At 50.5% G+C, this 25,563-nt stretch overlaps 2 protein-coding genes across 4 annotated transcripts in view; one reads left to right on the forward strand and one right to left on the reverse strand.

Annotated features, from left to right (window-relative positions):
* On the reverse strand, nt 1-5,829 carry GAMT (guanidinoacetate N-methyltransferase). Its single transcript, XM_066205878.1, has 7 exons — nt 5,743-5,829; nt 2,963-3,182; nt 2,227-2,372; nt 2,084-2,147; nt 1,587-1,654; nt 1,387-1,497; nt 1-1,174 (listed from the first exon to the last, which is right to left on the reverse strand). Exons 2-7 carry the CDS (start codon nt 3,144-3,146, stop codon nt 1,034-1,036), a joined length of 714 nt encoding a protein of 237 aa, XP_066061975.1. The 5' UTR covers nt 3,147-3,182; nt 5,743-5,829; the 3' UTR covers nt 1-1,033.
* The window catches only part of DAZAP1 (DAZ associated protein 1), a 24,095-nt gene continuing 3,996 nt past the window's right edge, over nt 5,465-25,563 (forward strand). The window contains exons 1-10 of one of the 3 annotated variants that reach the window (XM_066205861.1): nt 5,465-5,690; nt 11,165-11,205; nt 11,657-11,823; nt 12,121-12,186; nt 12,740-12,847; nt 15,116-15,164; nt 19,454-19,536; nt 22,821-22,974; nt 24,336-24,365; nt 24,800-24,940. In XM_066205861.1, coding sequence (XP_066061958.1) covers nt 5,659-5,690; nt 11,165-11,205; nt 11,657-11,823; nt 12,121-12,186; nt 12,740-12,847; nt 15,116-15,164; nt 19,454-19,536; nt 22,821-22,974; nt 24,336-24,365; nt 24,800-24,940 — 871 coding nt within the window. In that variant the 5' untranslated portion in view covers nt 5,465-5,658. Of the gene's footprint in view, nt 5,691-11,164; nt 11,206-11,656; nt 11,824-12,120; nt 12,187-12,736; nt 12,848-15,115; nt 15,165-19,453; nt 19,537-22,820; nt 22,975-24,335; nt 24,366-24,799; nt 24,941-25,563 lie in introns of those variants that run through there. The other 2 variants (XM_066205860.1, XM_066205862.1) reach the window with 2 other exon arrangements.

Below are 25,563 nucleotides of genomic sequence, written 5' to 3' on the forward strand. Positions count from 1 at the left end.
TTTGATAACACTGTTAAGTTGGTTTCTGGTCTGAACAATCTTTCAGGGAAGGTGATGTCGTATCGTGACATAAAGGCTTTGCCAGAATTTTTTTCTTTTTTAGCTTTTTTGGGGAAGTTTTGAAACCAAGACATGTCCAGGTGATCCCTGAGCCCTCCCTGAGCTCATCCCTTACTCACCAGCTGCCCCTTGTTGGTAATTCCTACACAGGATCTAATAAATCCACAATATTTCTGTGCACAGGGGCCAGAAATTAATTCTGTTTCTGTAACAAGTCAAATACTGATGCTTAAAATCAGAATGTGATTAATAAACCTGAATGGAGAGCTCCTAAGCAGGGTAGGGATAAAACAGCCTGTCCTGGATGTATCCCAGGAGCCTGGGATGAGGAATGGTCATGCCTGAGGTACAAACACACTTTGGAAAGACAAATAAATCGCTTGGGAACAGCAGTTTGGGTATTTAATTCCTTTTAATGGACTTTATCCCTTCTGAGGAGAGAGGAAACATCATTTATTGAGCTGTGAGGGGGTGTTGGGGTCAGGATTTGCTGCCATGGGCCTTGGCTGAAAACGTTGGGAAACTTCCCTGGGGACTTGCTTCAGGAGAAGCTGAAACGCCTCGAAATGCCTCAGACTGCCCCATTTCTCCTACCTGGTTTGGATTATTTGACTCTTTTGGGAAGCCACCCTGTGATTTCTCAAACTGATCCGGTTTTTGGAGGAAATGGCTGGTTCTGGAACCCGTTTGGCCAAAGGCTCCGAACCACACTGAAATTCCAGCTTAATTGAGAACTTGAAGCCTTGAGGGGACAGAGCAGGGTGAAATATTCCACAGAGCCCACAAGACCCCTCCAGGGCAGGGGGCTCCTGGGGCAAGGAGATTCCTATCCTTTTGTCCCCTGGAATCCATCCCAAGCCTCCACCCGTCTCTGGATGAATCAGCTCTCATCTTTTGGGAGCTTTTAAGGAGATCAGAGCTTTTCTCCTCCTCATCAGCACACGCCCAGCTCCTGCTCCCCGCGCCGGACCCCTCAGTGTTTGAGGACGGTGGGGGTGATCATCCTGGGGTGAGAGTAGTAGCGGCACTCGCGGGGCGGCTGCAGCTCCATCACGCTGGTGCTGATGTTCTCCCGCCTGAAGCCCGCCTGCAGCAGCGGCCCCACCTGCGTCTCCTGCGGGAGAGGAGGGCAGGGAGGAGCAGCCGTGGCTTGGGGTGAGAAGGGACACCGCGGGGACACGGGACAGCGCCGGCAGCCGGGGGGGAAAAACCCTCCGAGCTCCTCTTTGGCGTTCCCTGCCCGCCCCCAGCACCGCGGGTGAGTTCCACAGCCGTGGAGTGCTCTGGCTCATCCCGGGCACAGCTTTGGGGAGGGGAACAACTCACCTCAAACATCTTCCGGATGTCGCTGTACCTGGTTTTGAGCAGCTCTCCCCACGAGGTGAGGTTGCAGTAGGTGAGGACCCCTCCGGGCCGCAGCAGGCGGAAAGCGTGACCCTGTCCCGGGAATCCGGGTCAGCTCCTCCCGCTCAGCGCCCGGCCCCAGCTCCCCCTCCGAGCCCCAGAGCCGCTCCCCGAGCTGTCACCTGGATGAAGTTGAACTGATGCGTGTGCCAGGTGTCCTCCGACAGCGGGTAGGTGTCGTACAGGATCCCTGCCCGGGAACACCGGGGCTTAGCTGGGAGAGACCCTGCGGGGCTCATGTGTCCCGGGAAAATCCCCCTTCGTGGCCTGGTATTGTTATGTTCCTACTGCAATTTGCCCCCGTGCCTCTGACCTCTGGAAGGCAGCCATGTGATGGCCCCCAAGACAAGGATCCATTTCCTCAGGACAAGGATCTGTTCCCCAGAACAAGGATCCACCCCAGGACAAGGATCCACTCCAGCACAAGGACCCCAGGGACACAGCAGTGCCCTGTCCCCAGCCCCATGGGAGGATGTGAGCTCCACCTGCACCCCGGTCAAACTGCTCCCCCTTTCCCATGGCTCAGGGATGTCCTGGGGTGCCCCGGGCTTTGCTGCAGCCCCATTTTGCAGTGGGGTGCCCAGCCCAGCCCCTCCCCGTCCTGCTGCTGATGTCTCACCGCTGAAGTGCCCGTCCGGCAGCGTTGGCACCACGTCCTCCCACAGCCCCTTCAGGGGCACCACCTGCGGATGGGGGGCACAGGGGTGAGCCGGGGGGGTCACAGGCACCCCCCGACCCCGGCACGGCCCACCCTGCCCCGACCTTGTGTGGCTGTGCCTTGGCCCACTGCTCCAGGCGCCGGAACACGCCCTCGTTGCACTCGATGATCCAGTGCTCCTCGATGTCGAATTCCTGCACCTTGGAGGCGGCGATGGCCATCCCGAACCCCACCTCGAGCACGCGGCCGCCTGCAGGTGGACCCCAGCACTCACAGCTCCGGCTTTTCTCTGCCTCAAAACCCCCCAGCCCTGAATTCTGACCCGTTCTTTCCCAAAACTGGGCTCTCTCAGTGCACGTGGTGCTGCTGGCACTGAGGGGAGAAGTTGGGAGCAGCCCCATGTCCCTGTCACCTGCTGCCCACCCCAGCTGCCCCTGTGTCCCTGCCACCTGCTGCCCCCCCACAGTGGCCCTTTGACCCCACCAAACCCCCCCAGTTGATCCCAGTGGGAACAAACAACGTCCAACCCTCCCTCTGCCAGGGAAATAGTCCCAAAAGCAGCAGGTCCTGGGAGGGCAAACAGCCCCAAAATCAGCAGGGTCTGGATGGGAAGTGGCTGCATCCCCTCCCCATGTCCCCATCCCCTTTCAAGAATGCCTCACCCCGTCACAAGCACACAATGCCACCATGGCCCTGCTGTTCCTGTCACTGCACGGGGACCACGTGCAATGGGGGGCACATGCAGTGGGGTGCTCCAGCAGAACATCTCCCCGCAGACCAGTTGTTTTTGGGGAAGCTGCACCCCCAGCACACCCCCAGAGCCCGTGGGGTCCCTGTTACCCTTCGATGCAGCCACGGTGGCCAGCGAGTGCATGTAGGGGGTCTCCCAGCGCTCCATCACCGGCTTGCCCAGGATCTCCAGGTGGGCGTCGGGCTCATCGTAGCCCGCCGTGGCTTCCCTCCAGGCCGCCCTGCAGTCCTCGCCCTCGGCAAAGATCGGCCCCGCCGCCGCTCCGGAGCTCATGGCTGCGGGAGGAAAGTCCAGCCGGCCGGGCTGAGACTGCCGGGGGAGGGAAAGAAAGGGCCACTGGGCTCTTGGCCGGCTTTAAATAGCCCTGCTGGAAAGTGCTGAGTGTGCACAGCCGGCTGGGGCCCCTCCAGGGATCGGGAGCCCTTATCGGGAATGGGAGCCCTTATCGGGAACAGGGCACCGCGGGGCAGGCCGGGGCTGCCAGGCCCGAGTGGTCACACGTGGCCTGGGGGGTCACTGGGGTGGTCTGGGGGTGCCGAGGATGTCCGTGCTCCTGGTGGCACCGTGCTGTGCATGGCCGGAGTGGAGTGACCAGCACTGCTGAGTGGTGGAGCTGGGCTGGATCAGGGGGGACACGGAGGAAAGGGGTTTTCCCTGTGCACGGTGCTGTGCCGCACACCGTGCCACCTCCAGGGCTGCACACCGGGGCTGTGCCACACGCCGGGCTGTCACACAGTGTCCCACGCAGCGGGACACCACACGCGGGCCATGCACAGCGCTGTGTGTGACAGGAGTGACCCGCACGCCCAGGGCAGAGCCAGGCTGGACCGTAAGGGCCGGAGGGAGAGTCCCGGGGGGCTGCAGCGGGTGCTGAGCCCGGCGGGGGCGAGGCGGGACCCTGCAGGTGGGCAACGGGACCTGCGGGTGAGCGGTGAGACCCCACGGGAGGGCAGTGGGATTCCCGGGGGTGGGCAGTGGGATCCTGTGGATCCTGGGGGTGGGCGATAGGACCCCGTTCGTGGGCAATGGGACCAGTGTTATCCCAGGGGTGAACGGTAAGACGCTGCGGGTGAGCGGTAGGACCCGCGGGTGGACGATGGGACCCTGAGAGTGGGGTGGCAGCACCCCACAGACCCCGGGGGTGGGAGATAAGCCCCAGAGGGTGGGCAGTGGGACCCCTGGGGATGGACACCGGGACCCAACGGACCCCGCAGGTGGGTGCTGGGACCCCCGCAGGAGGGCAGTAGGACCCTGTGGGTGGGCAGTGGGACCCTGTGGATCGCGGCGGTGGGCAGTGGGATCTCGGGAGTGGGCAGTGTCACTCCCGGGGGTGGGCAGTGTCATCCCGGGGGTGGGCAGTGTCACTCCCGGGGTGGGCAGTGTTATCCCGGGGTGGGCAGTGTTATCCCGGGAGTGGGCAATGTTATCCCGGGGTGGGCAGTGTTATCCCGGGAGTGGGCAGTGTTATCCCGGGGGTGGGCAGTGTTCTCCCGGGGGTGGGCAGTGTCACTCCCGGGGTGGGCAGTGTCACTCCCGGGGGTGGGCAGTGTTATCCCGGGGTGGGCAGTGTTATCCCGGGGTGGGCAGGGTTATCGCGGGGTGGGCAGTGTCACTCCCGGGGGTGGGCAGTGTTATCCCGGGGTGAGCAGTGTCACTCCCGGGGATGGGCAGTGTTATCCCGGGGTGGGCAGTGTTATCCCGGGGTGGGCAGGGTTATCCCGGGGTGGGCAGTGTTATCCCGGGGGTGGGCAGTGTCACTCCCGGGGGTGGGCAGTGTTATCCGGGGGTGGGCAGTGTTATCCCGGGGTGGGCAGTGTTATCCCGGGGTGGGCAGTGTTATCCCGGGGGTGGGCAGTGTTATCCCGGGGGGGGCAGTGTCACTCCCGGGGGGAACAGTGTCACTCCCGGGGGTGGGCAGTGTTATCCCGGGGGTGGGCAGTGTTATCCCGGGGTGGGCAGTGTCATTCCCGGGGGTGGGCAGTGTTATCCCGGGGTGGGCAGTGTTATCCCGGGGGTGGGCAGTGTTATCCCGGGGTGGGCAGTGTTATCCCGGGGGTGGGCAGTGTTATCCCGGGGTGGGCAGTGTTATCCTGGGGTGGGCAGTGTCACTCCCGAGGGGTGGGCAGTGTTATCCCGGGGTGGGCAGTGTTATCCCGGGGTGGGCAGTGTTATCCCGGGGGTGGGCAGTGTTATCCCGGGGTGGGCAGGGTTATCCCGGGGTGGGCAGTGTTATCCCGGGGGTGGGCAGTGTTATCCCGGGGTGGGCAGTGTTATCCTGGGGTGGGCAGTGTCACTCCCGAGGGGTGGGCAGTGTTATCCCGGGGTGGGCAGTGTTATCACGGGGTGGGCAGGGTTATCCCGGGGGTGGGCAGTGTTATCCCGGGGTGGGCAGTGTTATCCCGGGGTGGGCAGGGTTATCCCGGGGTGGGCAGTGTCACTCCCGGGGGGGGGCACTGGGACCCCGCGGAGGCCCCGCCCCTCCGGCGCGCGCGGACTGTCCTTCCCGCCGGCCCCCGCGCGCGCGCGGCCACGCCCCTCTCTGCCCCTCCCAGGGCGCGGCCCCGGAGACCCCGTAGCGAGGGGCGGGTGCGCGCGCAGCGGCGGCGCTGAGGGAGCGCGAGCGCGCGGCGGGGGGGGCCGGGCCGGGCCGGGGGCGGCGGGGGGGGAACCGGGACACAAGAACCGGGACACGGCCGGGAGCGCCCGCCCGCGGCCCCGCGACCCGCCGCTGGCACCGCCGCCACCGGAGGGAAGAGCCGGGCGCGGCCCCGGAGGAGCCGCCGCCATGAACAGCGTGGGAGGCGCCGATGAGATCGGGTGAGGGGAAGGGGAGGGCGACGCGCTGGGACGGGGGGTGAGGTTCGGTCACCTTTTCCCGCAACCTCAGGAGCGGTTCCGCCGGGGCTCTCCCAGGCCGGAGGGCTGAGCGGGGACCGGTGCCGGGCCGGGAGATGTTAAGGGGTGGCCGGTCCCGGGCCAGGGGTGCTGAGGGGGGGCCGGTCCCGCCATGTTGGGGCCGTGAGGGCGCACACCCCCCTCCCGTCACGTGACCGGCGCGCGCGCGGGGCTGCGGCAGGTGCGCGCGCCCAAGGTCACCCGCCCGCGGCGCTTCCCGCGCCCGCCCGCACCGGATCCCGCCCGCGTCCCGCCTCGTGTCCCTTCGTGTCCTCCCCTCCCGCCGGCTGACGCGGGGACACGGGGCCGGGGGGCAACACGCCGGTCGAGGGAGGGGTTTGTCCTGCTCTGCTGGTGCGGCCTCACCTTGAGTCCTGCGTGCAGTTTTAGGCGCCACAATATAAGAAGGATACCGGGGTGTTAGATAGAGAGCGTCCAAAGGAGGGCAGCGGACACGGTGAAAGGCCTTGAGGGGAAGCCTTAGGAGGAGCGGCTGAGGTTACTTGGTGTGTTCAGCCCGGAGGAGACTGAGGGGAGAAACACCTCATGGTAGTCTAAAAGTTCCTCGTGAGGGGAAGCAGAGGGACAGCTCCGATCTCTGCTCTCTGGGACCAGTGACAGAACCCGAGGGAACTGCTGGAACTGTGTCCGGAGAGGTTTAGGGTGACTATCAGGAAGGTTTTTTTCCCCAGAGGGTGCTGGGGCACTGCCCAGGCTCCCCAGGGAACGGTCCCCAGCCCCACGGCTGCCAGAGCTCCAGGAGTGTTTGGACAGCGCTCCCAGGGACGGGGTGGGTTTGTTGAAGAGTGCAGGGCCAGGAATTAAATTCGATGGTCCTTGAGGGTCTGTTCTGTGATTCTGTGACCCCGCTGGGGACTTTGACTCATCAGGGCTGCCCCGAGGGGCTTGGGCTGGAGGGTGGTGGGACAAAGGTGGCAGCAGGAGCCTCCCCTCGCCCTCCGTGTCCCTCGTGTCCCTCGGCAGGGCTGCCCTCCTGAGCTCCCCTCTGCTGTTCTCTGCTTGGGGCGTGTTCCAGGCAGGAAAATCCCGGTTTTAAGTGTTCCCGGGGGTTTTGTGGCTTCAAACCGAAAACCTGACACAGGTCTGGTTCTTCTGATGTGCTTTTAGAGTCATAGCAAGGCTTGGGTTGGAAGGGACCTTAGAGATCACCCAGTTGCACACAGTATTACTCTGCTTGAGAGCTGTACCCTGGTGACATTGAAATAATCAGGCTGCAGACTTGGGCATGGTAGAAAATCGAAGTAGCAAAAAACAAATTAAAAAATCATTGTCTGGTTCTTCCAGTGCAAGTTTTGGCGCAGAATTTGCCCATTAAGACTGGTCATCTTGTTTGAAACTGGAAACACAAACCAGTTGTCCCATGCTGCTTGCACTGCTTTACTGCATGTTTTTAATTTGTAAATCATAAAAATACAGGAGGAGGCAGGATAAGTGATTGGAATATCATATTGGAATGCTTTGGGTTGGAAGGGACCTTAGAGATGATCCAATTCCAACACTTTGCATGAGGCCTCTTTAAACATGTGAGTTTTGCTCCTAAAGTGTTTTTATTTGCTCCTGGGCCTTAATCACTGTCTGGTGCCTTACGAGAGACCTGATCAGGTCTGACTTCTCCAGCTGTAGGTGAGTGCCAGGCTCCAGGTTATTCCATGGAATATCATCAGTTCCCCTTGTGAGCAGGCTCAGCTGTCCCAGGGTTTGTTCCCAGTCACAGGCTGTGATCCTGCTGAGCTGTAATCAGATAGAGAAGGATTGGGAGCTAATCAGAGAGGGAAATTTTCTTTATTGTCCTCCGCCAAAAGCGCTCAGAGGGAAAGGTGAAAGTGTAGAACAAACTCAGCCCTCGGAAGGAAGCTCTGGTTTAAAGCTATTGTGAGAGACAAGTCTGGGTAGGAAGTTATGAATGCAGCTGCTTTTCTAGGCGGAGATTTTCAGAGACAAGCTGAGGAAGCTGTAAGCCTTGCAGGTGTGTTGGCATGGGTGGGGATGGGCTTTGTGAGTGCTATTTGTTGTAATTAATTAGTACTTGGAGCTGGTTTGGATGAAGAAAAGTGCTGATCTTGATCCTTCTGTCCTGCAGCTGGTGTGGGCTGTGCTGAGGTGTTGATCAGAGCTATTAATCTAACCCCAGATTATTTATGTAGGCAAAGAGTTTGTGCTTTTGTCGAGTTTTGGTGGTTTTAAAATACCTGCACATGCTCTTTTACTAATTCTGAGTTGATCTGCTCCAGCAGCAAGTACGTTTAGAGGAACAAAGAGTAAATTAGGAATTAAAATTCTCCCAGGAAGCAGTGAGGCAGAACACTTGGTTAAAACTTCTTACACAGCTGCAACTTCTGAGGAGTCATTATCCAACCTTCTGCTCCTGAGGTGATCCCTGTGGGGAATTCTGCTGCTTCAGGGGTGCTGCACCTGCCAGAATCTCACTGCTCGTGGTGGACAGACTCACCTGCCCAAAAAATGGGCTGGGTACCAGGAAAGGTTCTTCCCTCAGAGGCTGCTGGGACACTGCCCAGGCTCCCCAGGGAATGGTCCTGGCCCCAAGGCTGCCAGAGCTCCAGGAGCTTTGGGATAATGCTCTCAGGGTGGGGTTGTTGGGGTGTCTGTGCAGGGCTGGGAGTTGGACTCAGTGCTCATGGATCCCTTCTGACTCAGGATGTTCTATGAATTTTATACGTTCCTATGAATTTAACAACTGCCGGCTCATAAACTGTTAGGACCAAAATTTTTCTGGGATGGAGTGTAGGTGAGGCCTTGGGAAGGGGCTGTTGGTGCAGCTGAGCGGGGGGGGGGGGGGGCAGGAGCACTCACACCCATCCTGCCTCACAGCTGTCCTGTACCGTACCACATCTGGATTTTTGTGAACTCTGGCCCTGCTCAGTGTCTTCAAACTGCAGAGGATCCCAAGGCAGAGGATTCCTGGCTTTTGGTGTTCCACAGTGTGTGTATAAACCAGGGCTGTGGATTTCCATACAGCTGCTGCAGCTGGTGTGTTGAGCAACCAGCTTTGCTGTTTCAGTCCATGTAGGGTGACTACAAATAATTCATGGTGGAATTGGAAGGTTTCAGTGACCTCTCTCCTTGCAGACAGCTTGGTGTTCTCTCAGAACACAGCTGGTACTTCTACAAGGATGTAAAATAGATTCATCTTGTATACCAAAAATCAAATTTAGTTAAAAACACCCCAAAACAAACCATAAGCTCAAATGTGTTTGGTCAAGAAATTATCGCTAACCACACATCAAAACTTTGTTGTGAATACAGCAGCAGATCTGCTTTTGGCTGGTTTTACTTTGCTGTTAGGAAATTAGAGTTAATTATTTTCCCTAAAAATAACGGGCACAGCAGAGGGGTTTCTGTCCTCTGTGTGGGAAGGGAAGGTGGTCAGGGGACAGTTGTGGGAAGGGAAGGTGACCAAGGGACAGCTGTGGGAAGGGAAGGTGGTTAGGGGACAGCTGTGGGAAGGGAAGGTGATCGAGGGACATCTGTGGCAGCCCCCAAAATGGTGGGGCCGCCTGGGCAGAGCCTGGCTGGTCCCAGAACATGACCTGTTGCTGTGAACTGGCTGCTGTTGAGCAAGGCCCTGAGCCTGTGCCAGGGGCCCGTGTGCTGCCAGAGGGAGCTGGGGGCACTTTTCCAATCCTTGAGGGAAACTCCGTCATCCCAACCAGGCCTGCTCGGGGAGAGGACAGGGCAGCGGGGCTGGGCCCTGCCCGTGCTGCTCTGGGGAGGGCTGACACGTCCTTCTGCATCAGCATAAGGCAGCAGAGGCAGGCGCTGTGTGCTGTGACACTGAGGGCTGTCTTTGCCTTGCGTGTCACCAGCTCCCTTGTTTGCTGGCTGCTCAAGGAGACGCTTTGATCAGCGTTTAACAGTTGGTCTGTTTTTGTGAAAGACAAGACTCGTGTCACGTCTCGGCTTGTAACTCAGGAACAGAGTTTGCTTCAATGGAACGAGGCTCCTAGGTGCTGTGTACTGTTGAATGTTGTTGCTTTGGCTGGTGCAGAAGGGTCGTGACATGATGTCCTATCACAGAGAAGTGAATCAAAGTGGAAAGGGACGGGCTGGTTTTGTCAGTGAGCTGCCCTGCTCCACAGGAACTTCCAGTTGTAAGGCTTTCACTTCCCTGGTGTTCCCAGTGCACCTGCAGCTCTCACTGGGGATGCTGGGCTCTCTCTGCCATTACCTGCTCCTGAGAAGAGCAGGTGAGAGGATGCTGAATTTTTTTTTTTTTTTTTTTTATTTGGAGAAATCCAACTTTGCTCATGTAAGTTAGGATGCAGGAAATTCCCAACACCCTCAGCTGCACTCAGGTGTAGGTGAAGATGAATAGAAGACAAAGGTGTTTTTCTCTTTGAGGTCCAATGGAGAACTAGAGGGCATGCCCCAAGAAGAAACTATCCCAGTGCTTGTCTGTGCAGAGCCATGGAGCCAGTTTTTCACAGAATCACACAAACTCCTGAGCTGGAAGGGATCCCCAAGGATCATCAAAGCCCTGCGCAGACACCTCAATAATCCCACCCTGTCCCTGGGAGTGTTGTCCAAATGCTCTGGAGCAGCCGTGGGGCAGAGACCATTCCCTGGGGGGCCTGGGCAGGGACCAGCACACTCGGGGGGAAGAACCTTTCCTGGTACCCTGCCTGACCCTCCCCAGACACAGCTCCAGCTGCTCCCTGGGTCCTGCCCCTGCTCCCAGAGAGCAGAGGTTGATGCTGTTCCTCAGGAGGAAGCTGCAGACAGCTGTGATGGTTTTTTTGGGGGGTTGACAAGGGCCCAGCGTTGGGGTGGCTTTGACCAGCCTTTAATTACTCAGTAAATGACTGTTGGAAGTTTTGTCACACCCAGGAGCTGATAAAGGGCTGCAGAGCCTGCAGCCTGGCATGGAGCTCCTGTAGCACCTGCCCAGGTCCTTGGGCGTGCCGGGACACGAAACCCTGCAGATTTGGGTGCTCTTTGCAGGGGAAGGGTTGAATCAGTTTTCAGCAGTTTAGTTTGGGGTTTAGCCATGACTTTCTCACCTGCTCGGCGCTATCTCGAAACTGGGTTGTACAATGGTTTCACAACTGCTGCTGGATTAGTGCTGCTCTGTTGTTTAGTACCTGCTGCACAGGTTTGACTTCTGTCTCAGGCCTGAGCTTGGCACTTCTACTTTTGCTTTCAGCCCACGAGAAGGTGCTGGCAGCCAAGGGAGTGTTTTGTGGTGGGTGAGGGAGGAGCAGGGACGGATGCTTTGGTTTAGTCAGCTGCTTGAAGTGCGGCCCCAGCTCTGTAGGGCACGTTGGGGGCCCTGGTACCCCCAAAAGAGCTGAGTTGTGCCTTCAGTGAGATGGAGCATCTGCTGTAGCCCCTAAACCTGCCCTGTGCTTTGTTTGCAGAAAGCTGTTCGTGGGTGGCCTGGACTGGAGCACGACACAAGGTGAGCAGCGTGTGCTGCAGGCGTGGGGCCACGGTGAAAACCCAGCCAGGAGCTTTGAACAGGCATTGCTGTGCTGAGGAGATTGGCCTGGGAGCCTCCTCCTCCTCTGCTAATTAATAAAACTTTCTGTAGAGACAGCTCAGATCTACAATTATATATATATTTATATATATTAATATTTTTAGGTTTATATTGTTTGGTGCTGAAGGTTTTTTCAGCTCAAAAGACAACCCTTTTTATAATCACTTTCCTACTATTTTCCATTTGTATGAGTGGAAATAAACTGTTGTCTGCCATTTGTTTACGGGAAGTAAGATGTGATCATTTTCAAAAGATGACTTTGAACTTGTTTTCCATGTGTGGTGATCTGTTGTCTCATAATTGCAAACACAGTCTGGTGTTGTTAATATCTGGTTCTGTTTAATATTTGCTTTTTTTTTTTCTTTAACAGAAACCCTTCGTAACTACTTCTCTCAATATGGAGAAGTCGTAGACTGTGTAATAATGAAAGACAAAACAACAAATCAATCTCGAGGATTTGGATTTGTCAAATTTAAAGATCCCAACTGTGTGGGAACAGTGCTGGCCAGCAGACCTCACACGTTAGATGGCCGAAATGTAAGTTGCTTTTGTGTTGTTTTTTCCTGCACCAAATTCAAAGATTTGCTTTAAATTCTGGCTCCTTATTTTCAAGAGTGTCAGAGTTAACCTGGTTGTTGATTTACATGATTTATTGTAAGGCAGTTTTAACTCCGTGGCTTGTGTTGCTTTGAGCTCTGAGGAGCTGCATGTCAGCAGGGCTGGGTTCAGCTGCCACAAATGTGACTGTCTTGGTTTAGATACAAAACCCATGACAGTGGCTTTTAGAGCAAAATTCTTCATGCTGAGGTCTGACCAAACTGGAATTTCTTCCAGATTGATCCAAAGCCATGCACACCTCGGGGGATGCAGCCAGAGCGGACACGGCCGAAGGAAGGATGGGTAAGGAGAGATCCCTGGGTATCCTCCCTGTTGACTGAGTTCTCTTCAATTCCTTTGGATTATATCCACGTTTTAAAGGCAGAAGTCTGTATGCAGAGCTTGAGTGTAATTTTAATTTCTAAAAAATGTCTTGAAGTTAGATTTCCATGGGCAGGCCCTGTACTACAGAGCAGTGCCAGTTGGGGTGTGGTGTTTCCCAAGCTCTTAGTGATGCTTTTAGTGGAGTTCTTCAGATTTGAGAGCAGTGTTTGGAAGGGCCCTGGCAGGGCTGATGCTGTTCCAGCCCATTCCACACCCTGCAGCTTCACCAGATTTCAGTGTAAAATGAGTCAGTGGCCTCAGAACACAGTCCCTGGATTCCTGCTCCTCTGAAGAAGAGGGCACACTGAACTCTGAGCTCAGAACCTGCTTCCCTTTCCTGCCTGGGAGACTTCAAGGCTGGAGCTCTCCCCTTAGCCTGCCAGAGCCCGTTGTTCATGGTTCAGTGTGAAATGATAGAAGCAGCCACCCTTACTGTCCTTCTGACTGAATTTTCTCCTCCTTGATTTAGCAGAAAGGATCCAGGAGCGATAACAATAAATCCAATAAAATTTTTGTTGGTGGGATTCCTCATAACTGTGGCGAGACAGAGCTCAGGGAATACTTCAAGAAGTTCGGAGTGGTGAGTCCTGGGGGGGAAGGTGCCTCCCCTCCCTGCTGCCTCCTCTCACATCTCCTCAAGCTGTCAAATTTAGGGGTAATTTGGACAAATTGCTGGAGGGGCACCTGAAGCATTTTGTGAGAAAGCGTAGTGAACATTCATCATCCGGAAATGTCCCTTGGCAGAACCTGCTGCTCATGTGGAATTCACTTTGCTGCTTCTGTCTCCTCATGTTTAAGTCTACCTGATGCATTGTTCTGTCCCTTCTTCCAAAAACTCCTGAGGTGGCTTAAGAACGTTCCTTTTTATTATTATTATTATTATTTCCACCCCCACCTCCCCTTTCTCTTGATAACTTTCAGCTGGGCAATTAAAAATGTCTGCTGATTATTTTTTGGGAACAATGAGTCTCTCAGTGGGCTGAATTTCAAGATCCTGGTGTTTCACTATGGGTACAGATGGGTTAAATTTGGGTCTCCTGCCATTATTTTGGGAGCAGTAGCTGCTTTCAGACCATCTGGAATCTGATTTCTGGTGTCCCTAGGACCTCCATTCTGAGACAAACTGCTCCTCATGCACCTTCTTCAATTCAGTTTGTAACCTTGAACTGAAATGACTGTCTTCTGTACTGGTTTTTTTTATTTTGTTTTTATTTAGTTTTAATTCCTATTTATCCCAGCTCTCACTGCCCATTTAATATGATAAATGACTGAATTAAATGATTCAGCTGTGAATAAGTTTGAGGAAGTTAAAAGATTGCCTGAGTTAAATTCAGGACTGTGCTGGTAAAAATGAACTTGATTGGCATTTAGCGTAGTTTTGGGTACTTTTTTCAATAACCTTTTTCTGACATTTCTTAGTGGCAACAAAGGATTTATTGAGAAACAAATTCTTAAATTTATCAAGAATTAAATCAGTGTTTAAAATTCCATTAAGATAATCTATTTAAAAACCCAAAAAGCAACACCTAACAACTGTTTCTTTAGCTTGAAAGGCTGCAGTAGACTAATAATAGAAGACAGGGAGCACGTCCCACAGGTGTGGGATGTAGTTTCTAAAGGCTCTTCCTCACAGACTTGGCTTTCCAGCTGTGCCCTGGATGCTGGGGAGATACAGGTTATGTCCTGCAGATGTAGAAGGCAACAGCCACAACTGTAAGTGCCCTTAAAAAGTAAGTAGTAGCACTTTGCTCATAGTATAGAAATCAGAAAATCTTCCTGCAGTTGTAATGAGTCCCCTTTGGAGCAATGGAGTCTCACAGATGTTTTTGTGGCCACCAGAGTGAAGAGCCCAAGGCAGGCAGTGATTTTTAGCCCTGGTAGTTGCTGGGTCATTAAGGTCAGGGTGAAGAGGATCCAAATGGACCAGGGGAGGGACAAATCTGGTACTGATTGTCCCATGGCATAATCCCCACGTGGATCCCCCAGCCCCAGCTGGGAGCATCCAGTGGGATGTGCTCAAGTGAGTGCAGCAACTCAAACCCAAATGTTTTCTAGCTGGAAGTAAAGATAAAATCGTGTCAGATTTTAAACTCATTTTCACTCACGAGTAAAAATACCCTGAGATTGTCTTGAAGATGCAATTCTACAAAATCACACTCGTTTTGTGACCACTTCCTGCATCTGAGAGATTTTAGAGCAGTTCCCTTCAGCTCTTTTAATGTTGACATAAACATTACACCTCAGGTTTTGTTTAAATTGTAGCTCACTGTGGTGCACAGTCTGAGAATAATCCTGAAGCCCTTGAACAGCTTGCAATTTCCATTTTTTCTTTTTTTAGTTTAAAATCACACTGATTCTGCTCATCCAGAACTTGGAGGGGTTTTGTAAAGCTGTTTATGCGTTGCTTTAACTGGTGCTCTGGGCCTCTCTGGTGCTCCAGTAATTCAATCAGAGGAACCCTGCATGTTCCTAAAGGTGCCTGCAGCTCAAGCTGCTTCTCATGGCTAAAGTGAAAATGGTTAAAAACGGGGAAAATCATGTTGTAAAAAGCTACACTGATGAGGTGTTGGAAAACAAACCTTTGGGGTGTGTAATAGGCCACAGAGTGGGTACAAATAGTGCAAAACCTCAATGTTAAATTAAAATGTTAAGCATGATGAGACAATAGAGATGAACTCAGGCTTTCTAAACTCCCAGGAAGAGCAATTTTCCCTGGTTTTGCGCTGTTGCTGGGATGATGGTGCAGCTGGATTGTGCTTTGTGGGTAGAGAGCAGGAACCAGCTGGTGGTGACTGTTCCAGCCCTCCCCTGGTAGCACAGGGAGTAGAATTTCCCTTCTCTCTTCCAGGTCACTGAAGTTGTAATGATCTATGACGCAGAGAAACAGAGGCCCCGAGGTAAAGGCTGATCTAGTTTGTCCTTGAAATTTCTTCATACTCTGCTATAGTCAGATGGCAAACTATTTCACACCATCAGAAAAGGTAGATTTTTTTTTTTCCCCTATGTTGCCTCAGGAAAAAGAATAATTCACTGGGCAAACATCACTTCAAGTCTAGACTCTTCATCTCCAGCTTCACTTGGGTCTGTGCATTTCAACTCAGATGTTTCATGCTCATTGATGGGTTGGGTTTGTTTTTTTTGGTTTTTTTTTTTTTTGTAGTTGAATGAAATTTGATTCTCGAGCCACTCCTGTGGCTTAAGGTACTTTTGAGGGGAGGAAAAAAAAAAGTAAATTTTCCTCCTGTTCCACATGAAAGGTACGTTGGGTCTGCAAGTGCATGTGGGGTGCTCCAGCCAGAGCACAAGACAGGGCAGAATCCATCCATCACCTGCTTTTTGTTTTGGTTAAATGGCTTCACCTCAAATTAAAGAAAAGCTCTGCTTAAACAACACAAAATAATTCTGAAAAAAAAATAAAATATATGGATATTTTTAATTGGGATATACAGTCCCTGTCTAGCAGATTGCTTTTTAAGAGGGGAGGGGGAAAAAAACTGCCAAAAACCTGAAAGATTCACTAGATATTAAATCAAGCTGGGAACCTTTGGTCAAAATATGAAGCAAGTTCCATGTCACCCATGTCCCTTTGCATCCACCATCTGTTTGCCAAGGAAGAGGCAATATTTTGGCACGTGAAGCTTAGCTGTGCTCCCACCCTGTAGCATGTTGGACATGCTAGAGAATAGTTTGCCATCTGAACTTTTCATTTCTCTTCTGCCTCATTATTAAGAAATATATCCTTCACTTCATATTTATTAAGCTGTTAAGTCTTAGTTTTATTTTTAATTTAGACATACATCCTTAGTGACATATTTAAGTGTTTCATAGTAAAGTATGGTAATGTTAAGTAAGTTCTTTTTTTTTTTGTTTCTTTTCTCTCTGTGAATTGTTTGACTGTGATTAACGATATCTCTTTAGATTTCTTCTCTCTAGGTGATAATTTATCACAGAGGTACAGGCCAGTTCCGCAGTCAGAGGAGGGACGGGCTTTGTCTTTTATTGGAGTGTAAACGAAGTTTCAATATATTTGTTTTTTTTTTTTTTTTTTGTTTTGTTTTCTTGCTTTAGCTATCCTAATCTTCTTCCAACATATACCTTTGATTTCAGTAGCACATAAATTCATCTGGTTCAGTGCTCTAGAGCAGCTGGTTTTGGGTAGAGGAGACAAAGGCACCGGCATCCAAATGTGATTTGGGGCTGAAGTTCTGAATATTTCAGTAATTTTTGTATCATCTCTGTCTTTGCAATATTTAATCCCAGCCTTGCAGCCTCTGTGCAAAAGGTACTTAAACATCATGCCTGGTCTGAATTAATCCTGTCTCAATTAATGGCTTCTCTGCTTCAAGCTCTACTAAAAACAAAACAGGCAAAGGAGGGCTTGGGGTGCAAAGCACAACTGCCAGGTGGGGAAAGAAGGGCCTTGTCTCCACCCACAGAAGACTTCCTCCCCTAATTCATCCGCACTTCTTGAATCCTGTCTCTCTGCCTTTCATTTCTGTGCTGTTCCAGGCTTTTTTTAGTGTGCTGACTAACAGTCATCTCCCAAAATGGCCTTGGCAGTCCCTGGGGGGTGCTAGGAAAAATTCCTCGAGTTTGTATTGGGTTCTCCTGGTTGTGCATCCCAGAACACGTTTTCTCTTGCCTTCTCTCTGTGCTCTGTATTCTCTTGCTGCTCTGTGCCCTTACCCTTTTAATGACTGTTGATAAAATTCCAGAGGCCAATTCAGTGCCATCTCTCCTCAGACCTTTCTGAATTTTGCCTTTTCCCCTTCACTTTACCATCCTTCCTTTGGAAGTGCACATTGGTTTTCTGGTAGGAGGAGGGAAAATGATCCCTGTTCCTAATCCCTGTAGCATCCATTTACCTCCAGCTCCTCAGGAGGCTCCAGATTCTCAGGTGATGTCCTTGAGGAGCTGACTGGGGTCAGGTATCCATGTGATCTTCGCTTCCTCCGAGTCCTGCCAGCTCTGCCTCATCCAGACTCTTCCCAGAGCCCCAAGCACAGCAGCCGTGTCACGCTTCTGAAGGAACAAAGTGGCTTTAGTCCAGTCTCAGCTTCCCTATTTCCCTGTTCTTGGCCAAGCCAACAGCTGGGAAGGGATTTCCAGGTTCTTACTGTGTCTGTTCTCCTCCTCCCTTGGCTGCAGACCAGCCCTGTCACTCTGGTCTGGTCCTCTTGGATTCCTGCTGGATGCAGTTCATTTCTCCAGCCTTTAATAGAGTCCTGTCCTTCAAAAACTGAAGCTGCAGGTGGTGGGTTTCATCACTTCTGCTCAAAACTTCACCTTAGAGTTTTGCTGTGGTACTCTGATTTCTTCACTCTTCCTGATCTTGTGCTGTCTGACCCTTTTAAATCCCCTTTCTAAAATTCATTTACTGCTTTCGTCAGTGACCTCTTGCTCTCCCTGTTCCAACCCCATCCCACAGTCTGTTCCCCTCCTTTAGCTTTGGAATCAAATTTAACAACAACCTTCACATCCAGATGGAGTCCATTGTTTTTCTTCCCCATCTCTTTTTTAGACAAAGGCTGGAATACTAAACGTGATTTAAATACAAACACTTTGTCCTTTGGCTCCAACACTCGGATTTCTGGTTAACTCAGACAAATATATTGTGATGAAATGCTGCTCTCAGCTTCGAGGCTGCTTTCATCACAGCTCTACAAAACTTCGTTTATACTGCCAGTCTCTTGTGTGTGGGAACTGCCAAGTTTTTTCCTTTTTATTTTCAGTTTATTTTAGTGATGTCTTTTGCTCTTGTTGCTGACAGCAGAATTTGACCTGCTGGAATCTATTTTGGCCTGTATCTTTGTGTATTTTTATATATATATATATATATAAACTTTTTCTACACTAGGCCTCTTTGGGCTTACCCAACGCAGTTGGATAAGCGTGGAGAGACATTCCTGTGCTAGATCCTGTATTCTGTAACGCTTTAGAGCAAGATTTGGCTGCTGTCAGCACTAGCTGCAAAGCAAAACGCAAACCAAGGGGGAAATCTTGGGTTTCAGAAAAGCAGAACCGCATCCATGTTCCATAAACGCTTCCCACGCCGCACCTCGGGTTTCTTTTCTAATTTTTTACTGCTCTCCCCCCTTTCCCCCCCTCTCCGTAGCTAATCCAAAGAATGGCACAATTCCTGTACTGCATGTGTCCCTCCCTGCCCTGGGTTGTCCCCACACCAGCAGCCAGTGGGTGATGGCATGAAGCAGCCGCCGTGTCCTGGGGGATTAACCACTATTTTGCCACTCTCTCGGCTGTGTCAGCAGCTACAACCTACATGCAGTGGTTCTCAGAGTGACCTCCAAAAGGGGAGCTTTGCCTCCTTTCCCAGAGTTTTCTCCAAGCATCCAAAGCTGCTGGAGCCAGCTGAGCTGCCAGCAGCCGGGGCTGTGCTCAGGTGGAAGGGAATGAGCCCACCCGTTGGGGGCAAAAAGGACTGGGAAGTTGTGTGGATTTTCAAAGGGAATCCAACAGGAAATACAAGAAATGAAACAGATTCAGGATGTGGCAGCAACACCACGTTCTGTGTGAGCAAACACCTCACAGGGGGTTGTCGTGTTGGGAAGGAGTAACACCTGTTCCCTGCTTTTTCTCCAAGGTGTGTGAAAACTTGAGAACCTCTGATGTAGGTTGTTAGTTTCTGAAGCTTCTCATTCATCCATGGAGTGGTAAAATTTCTCATGCTTTAACGGCTACATTTCAAAACTAACTTTCTTATTTTCCATGGAAAATATTCCCTAACTGGAAGCTGGGCTAAGGGATTGGGAGGAAGTTGCTTTGCAGCTTTGGGGAACAGGGATCTTTGATAGGTTTTCCTTGGGAAACTAGGCTGAATCAAAGGGAGGAGCAGCAAAGTTGCTTGACTTCAATCTGCTGTCCCACAAGTAATTTTGATTTTAGCAGTTTTTTTCCATTTCCTGGTAGGTGGATGAGGAATATAATCAAATTAAAAGCCGGTTAACGAGCTCAGTTCGAAGCTGCATGCGCGCAATCGAGACGAGGCACTAGAGCCTCTTCACAGGAAGTATCCATTGCAATTTCCTCAGAGTTTTTTGCCAATTGAACACAAGTGTCGTTATCTGAAACCCCTGCTTGAACCCTTGGTCTGCCCCTAATACTGTTCATCATCCTGTTTTGTGTCACAACACCCTGCTACCTTGATTCACTCTTCGTCGTTGGCTAGGTTTTGGATTTATTACTTTCGAGGACGAACAATCAGTGGACCAGGCTGTCAACATGCATTTTCACGACATCATGGGCAAAAAAGTGTGTAGTTGTAGTTTTATTTTACCTTAAGAAAGAACCAAGTCTTGGGCAACGAGCGATTTCACTGGGGAGTCCAACTTCATTGTTGATGGGAGGGTGCAGCAGTCCAAATTCAAGGCTTTATCCATGGAGGTGGGGAAAGTCTGAGTTTGCTGGAGAAGGGCAGTTAGGATGGGGGCAGCCTGGGGAAGGGAGGGCTTGGAAGCCTGAGGAATCAGGCTGTGGGCTCTGCTTGGGGTGAGGCCTTGTGTGTACAGACCTGGGGGCTGCTCTTGGCTGAGCAGATGAACTGGGATTGTCATCACTGGGATGGACTGGTGCTCACTGCCTCTGCTTTGAGCACTGCTGTGGTGCAAGGAGAGAAATCAGCGATTTCCGGCTGTCGGAAAAGCAGAATCCCAGTGAAATCTGAGTTGTTCAAGGCTCGGTTTAAGATACCACTCCTTCAGATGTGCACTCGATACTCAAATCTCGAGGTGGTGTCAGACAATCTGCTTTATGTAATCTTAAACTTTAAAAGAAAAAGGGAGAAAAAAAAACATCATGAAGGATTGGTTTTTTAAAAAATTGGGTCACTTACTGTGAAACTTTGATACCAACCCACATACTCTATATAGTATTTAACCACAATGCAGTTAAGTGACCTCTGGTTGTTTCATCTTCATACTGTGTTGTCAGCAAAGGGGGCTTGGATAGGGAGGAATTTTTTAGGCTCCTTTGATGTTACTCAGCAAGGAACATGCTCTTACCTGTGGAAAAAAAAGAAAAAAAAACCCCAAACCTAAAAGCAAAATAAATTGTTGCAGGACACCCAAGTTTTTTAAATAGAGAAAAGAGTAATTTAAAGAAAAATGAACCACAGGAAATTCTGGTAAATTTTAAGTCCTTGCATAGCTTTAAGGTATATCCAGATTTTAAACTAAATGTTAAAACTGCTGAACTTTGAGTGAGGGGGTTCAGGGAAGCGTAGGAGATTCTTGCATTCCTAAAATTATTACATTGTTTGAGTTTTTAATTGTCTTTAAAGTCTTTTATGTGCTGATATTTCATAAGCCTTTCCTTAGCTAGCAGGGGACACTGCACATCAGTGGAGTTCTGGTTCATTTTGCACTGTGATAATGCCTTTAATTCCTGTGAATTTGTTCTGGGATGGAGGGCTGGGTGGTTTCCTGATAGTGCGAACAAAGGAATGTGCTTGTGGGATCCAGAACATCAGTTCTTGGTTCCAGGTGTGAGCAGGTGCAGTAAATCCCCCAGGGGTGTGTAAGGATCACCTGTATCCATCCCCCCGATATTCCCTGATCTGCCCTTGGAATTGCCTTCAGCAAGCCCCTAAAGTGGGAGCTGATCCCACAGAGCAGCAGATCCAAATGGGAACAAAGGACAAACATCCACGAGGTGCTGGGGGAGGACGGAGAGCCCAGTATGAGCCTGCAGCTGTCACCTCATTGCTGCTGGCTTTGGGCACAGCGCTGGGACTCTGAGTTCTCAGTGTTCCCCAAACAAACCCAATTCCAAACTGAAATAAGCAATTTTTGCCCTTCCCCCCCCCCCCCCACCCCTTTCAATGACCAAAAAAAAGCAGGATTCAGGGATTTTTAGCTCAGAGTAATAGAGCTGCCACAGTTCTTGGGGTAACCTGGGCTCTTAGGCAGGTGTGAAATTTGAACCTCCCTATTGCACAGGGGATTTTCAGTCCTCACTTTGGCAGTTCCCTGCTTCCAAGTGTGCACTGAAAAATTAATGGGATTCTTCCACAAGGATTAATGAGCTCCAGATCCCCTGCTCTCTCCTTCACTGCCTAATCATGCCTGCTTTAAAAATGGTATTTCTGTCTTTTTGGTAATTAAAAAGGTATTGCTGAAATGAATCCATATGTTGTTGAAAGGGAGGGGGGAAAAATTAAAATTGCAAGAAGGCCTCTGCTTTTGTAAGCAATAACCGAATTCCCTCAAGGCAAATGTGTTAAGACTCATTAATTTGAGTCCTTTGAAAAATTCCCTTGGTTCCTCTCTGGAAGGGCCTTGAGCTGACAGAGATTTGGTTACTGTCATGTCTCATGTCCTTGGGGCATTGGCAAGGGGGGTGTGGGGGGCTTTGTCCTTGCCTTGTGCCTGTTTCCTGTTTGTTCTCCGACATGAATGGCTTTTAAGACATGGCAGGAAGAATTCTGAATACTTTATTTTCCATACTACTCAGGCCCATTGATGATTGAGAATTATTTTCTTTGTACTCTGGCACCCATTAAAATTAATCATGAAATGAAAAAAAAAAAAAAAAGACTCGAATTCAGCGAGTGCTGAGAGGGTTTCATTAAATCAGAACTGGATTCCTTTTTTTTTTTTCTGAGAGGTTTATGTTGAATGTGCAGCTTATTTTAAGTAGGTCAAACGCACTTATTCCATGGCTGGGAACACTAGGACATTTTATCTTGGAATGAAATAAGTTAAGCACTGTGGTTACTCATTTTTAAAACAGGAGGGGTTTTGTCACTGACTTAACACAGTATGAAGATTTGCTTCTTATTGACTCAACTGTCCATTTTTATTACTTGCATGTTTGTTTACTTTTTTGTTAGATGTAATGTAAGATTCTCTTATCACATCCATTCCCTCTGACATTGTTTGAGTTAACTGAGATTCTTTAAGCGTTAGCCTGGGGAAGGTAAGTCTTTATCTTCCATTAGACATTTAAATAAAATCTTAAGTTAAAAAAAAAAAAAAGACAACAATACAAAAAAAAACCAAACCAAAAAATGTGTGTTTCTCAGGTATGAGCAGAGCTGAAATTGCAGTTAGTTGGGGTGGGTTAAACTGTCACTTCCAAATGGACCCCAAACATGTTTGGTTAAAGCATTAGTACCCTTTTTCAGAGCAGCCTCTTCACTCAAAATTCTGTTTTTTTTAACTGACAACATCATCTTCATATCTCCTGCCTTGAACATGAAATCAGTCTGTCATTAATGTCCAAGATTCTGCTGTTTTAAGTGCAGAGCTGCTGTAAGAGGGTACTGCTGTTTTAAGATTAAAGCCAACGAGACCGAAGCGATTCGTAGGACGCTTTTCTCGGAATCCCTCGGCAGTAGGACTCGTAATGCCTTACCTTCACCTACACTGTACCTGAGAAACATTGTAAATTACTGGCCTTAAGTTTTAATAATTAAGTACTTAGACATAAGTCATAAGATGCTAAGTGTAGTCTTAAGTGTAACTGCGGGTGTGTGTGAGGGGCCGGGGGGCGCGGGGCCCGCCCTGCCCTGCTGAGCGCTGCCTCTGTTTGTTTAGGTGGAGGTGAAACGTGCTGAGCCTCGGGACAGCAAGAGCCAAACTCCGGGGCCGCCGGGGGCCAGCCAGTGGGGGAGCAGGATCATGCCGAGCGCTGCCAACGGCTGGGCAGGGCAGCCCCCTCCCACCTGGCAGCAGGGATACGGCCCCCAAGGTACTGCCCCGCCTCTCCAGCGCGCTGCACTTCTGGGGTTTCGGTCTAGATGGTGTTGCCACCTTTATCTCCCTGAGAGCAGGAGCAAATTTCCACCCTCCAGTCCTTTCTGAGGTTTCTTCGCTGCTTTTCCCAAAAATGTGTTTTGTTGGCAGAAGGCAGCGCCAGGTCTGGCACGTATCCCAGGTGTGTTTCACCTGTTCCCTTTGGAGCTGCCTCTCCCCACGTGGAATCCCCATGGGTTGGGGGAACTCATAAGACAGGTTGGGAAGGCTCCAGTTGTGACTCCAGCTGTGGAGTGAGTTCTGACAACACCCCAATGACAAGTTTGGTCAAAATACAGTTTTTCAAGGATGAGGCAATTTTGAAGGAAGTTATCAGGAAAATCTGAAAGGGATGAGGGGAAAATGGATGGCCTTGCCTTTGAATTTTATTGCTTAATGTAGCTTGGGAAAGCAGCAGGCAGCTGTGGAGCAGGGAGCACTCAGTGCACACCAGGAGCCCTGCAGGGCTCGGGAGCAGCCTGGGTTTGATGGCTGCAAACCCCCCTGAGATTCCAGAGGCAGGATAAACATGCTGAGTTGTTCCAAAGATAATTTTGATAACTTCTGGAGAAATGCAGAGGGATAATTGAGTTGCTGTGACTTGCTTGCTCTGAGAGATGAGAAATGTTCACCTGGGGGCTGCGGGGAGCGTGGCTGCTCCATCCCTGCTCCGATGGATGAGGTGCAGCACAGGGATTGCTCCTTTCCCCACGGTGCTGATTAACTTGAAAGCTGCAGCTGAGGGTTGACATCGTGCACAGATGTGCTAATCTGCAAACTGAGAAACTACCATTATTTTCCATGCAGTGATTAGTAGGGAAAATGATATCTGATCTCCTGGAAAGATTAATGTCAGACACAGACAGGAGATTTATCCTTCAATCTCAGCACTGCACAAGGGATGGGAAAGGGGCTTTTTTATGCTTCAAAAACTGCAAAAATAACTCTGATAGACCTGGTAGTAAATTAAGAATCCCTTGGATGTGTAGTCTGCTGGGGTTCTCCGGGGTTTTGTTCTCTGAAGTGCTGGAGTTTCTTGCACTTAGTATGTGGCAGCTCTCAAATGCTCCATCTGATTTGGGTTTGAGAACTGCTGTCTTTCCTGAGTGTCATTTGCTGAATGATTCAGAGTCTTGCCAGAATTGCACATTCAGAAATAGTCCCACAATGTTACTTGGGCCATAAAAATAGCTCTGTGAGGGACACGGGGAGGATACCCAGTCTATCCCAGAGCCAAATTCTTCCTCTTGCATCATCCCTGCTCCAGAGTGTGCAGCTTTACTGATGTCTAAGGCTCTTTTTTTGTTCTGTTTGTAGGGATGTGGGTGCCAGCTGGACAGGCAATTGGTAAGTACATTATATGGGACCAATTCTGAAAGGAAAAAAATCCTTCCAAGCACGGGCACAGCTTCTTTGAGCATTCACAGTGATTTGTGGATTTCTGTAGGATTTAACCTACATTTAAAAGCTTGATTGAATTTGTCCTGGAGGAACGAAGGGGAAGACAGTGGATTCTTAGCAGCTCAGTAATGGGAGCTGACACACATCCTGCTGTTTCAGCCACATTAATTTGTTGTCAAGGGATTACATGCTAAACTGCAATTATTTACAGTGGGGATACTTGGAGGACAAATATTTCCCAAAGTGAGGATTCGTAGAAGGCAGAACCTGCATTTGAAATCCACCCAACAACCTTACCCCATCTAGAGGAAGCTGACTCCAGCAGCAGCTCCTTGATACTCATCTGCTTAATTTTTTTTGGGTTTCTCTTCCTTTTCCAGGTGGATATGGACCCCCTCCTCCGGGCAGAGGAGCTCCTCCCCCACCACCACCATTTACCTCATACATAGTCTCCACACCTCCTGGGGGATTCCCGCCTCCACAAGGATTTCCACAGGGCTATGGCACCCCTCCACCATTTAGTAAGTGACCCCCAGGAACTGGAGCACATCCAGCTCCAAAGTTATCATTCGCTGGACTTGGATTTCCCCCTGTGTTTCACCTGTCCTTAATTATTTCTCCCAGATTATACATTTTGAGCTATAATTAACTAGAGCTTTTTTTCTTGGATTATTTTATTCTTGGATGCAGTAATCATTTCTGTTCTCTGGTTTAAATCTGTGTTGCTAAGTAAATTTAGATACATTGTGCACCTTTGTTAGGAGTTCTGAGAGAAAATGTAGAGCTTACTGCTGGTGACCTGGGCCAAACACAGGCAGGGTTTTTTGGAGGAGCTTAAGGAATTAAGGTCATAACTGGGGCTGGAAATACAAATAGGATTTTAGCACCTACTTCTCAAGCCACCTTTTCAAAAGTCTATTGCAAACCTGCTTTAAAGAAGAAGGTGGGAAATAGCACCCAGTTATGTCGAGATACTTTTTCCTCCTAAAATCTTTGATAATATGGCTTTGCTCCTCATTTTTCCTGTCTGTGAGCACAGAGTTTGGTCCCCAGTTGTGCTTTATCCCTTTCTCTGTGCTGGCTGCTGCAGTCTCTGCCTTTGGGGGGGGGACATTTCTCCCACCTGTGCAAGGTGAGTTGCTGA

The sequence above is a fragment of the Chamaea fasciata genome, unplaced genomic scaffold, assembly GCF_029207755.1.
Source record: "Chamaea fasciata isolate MVZ Bird 193981 ecotype frontalis unplaced genomic scaffold, bChaFas1.0.hap1 SCAF_28, whole genome shotgun sequence".
NCBI classification, from domain to species: Eukaryota; Metazoa; Chordata; class Aves; order Passeriformes; family Sylviidae; genus Chamaea; species Chamaea fasciata.

What these genes read in the sequence shown, in the direction of transcription:
- GAMT (XM_066205878.1), bottom strand. Translation starts at nt 3,146, where the DNA reads ATGAGCTCCGGAGCGGCGGCGGGGCCGATCTTTGCCGAGGGCGAGGAC. An exon ending in ATCAGTTCAACTTCATCCAG is followed by an intron (nt 1,498 to 1,586) that starts GTGACAGCTCGG and finishes TTCCCGGGACAG; the next exon opens with GGTCACGCTTTCCGCCTGCT. An exon ending in ACATCCGGAAGATGTTTGAG is followed by an intron (nt 1,175 to 1,386) that starts GTGAGTTGTTCC and finishes CCTCTCCCGCAG; the next exon opens with GAGACGCAGGTGGGGCCGCT.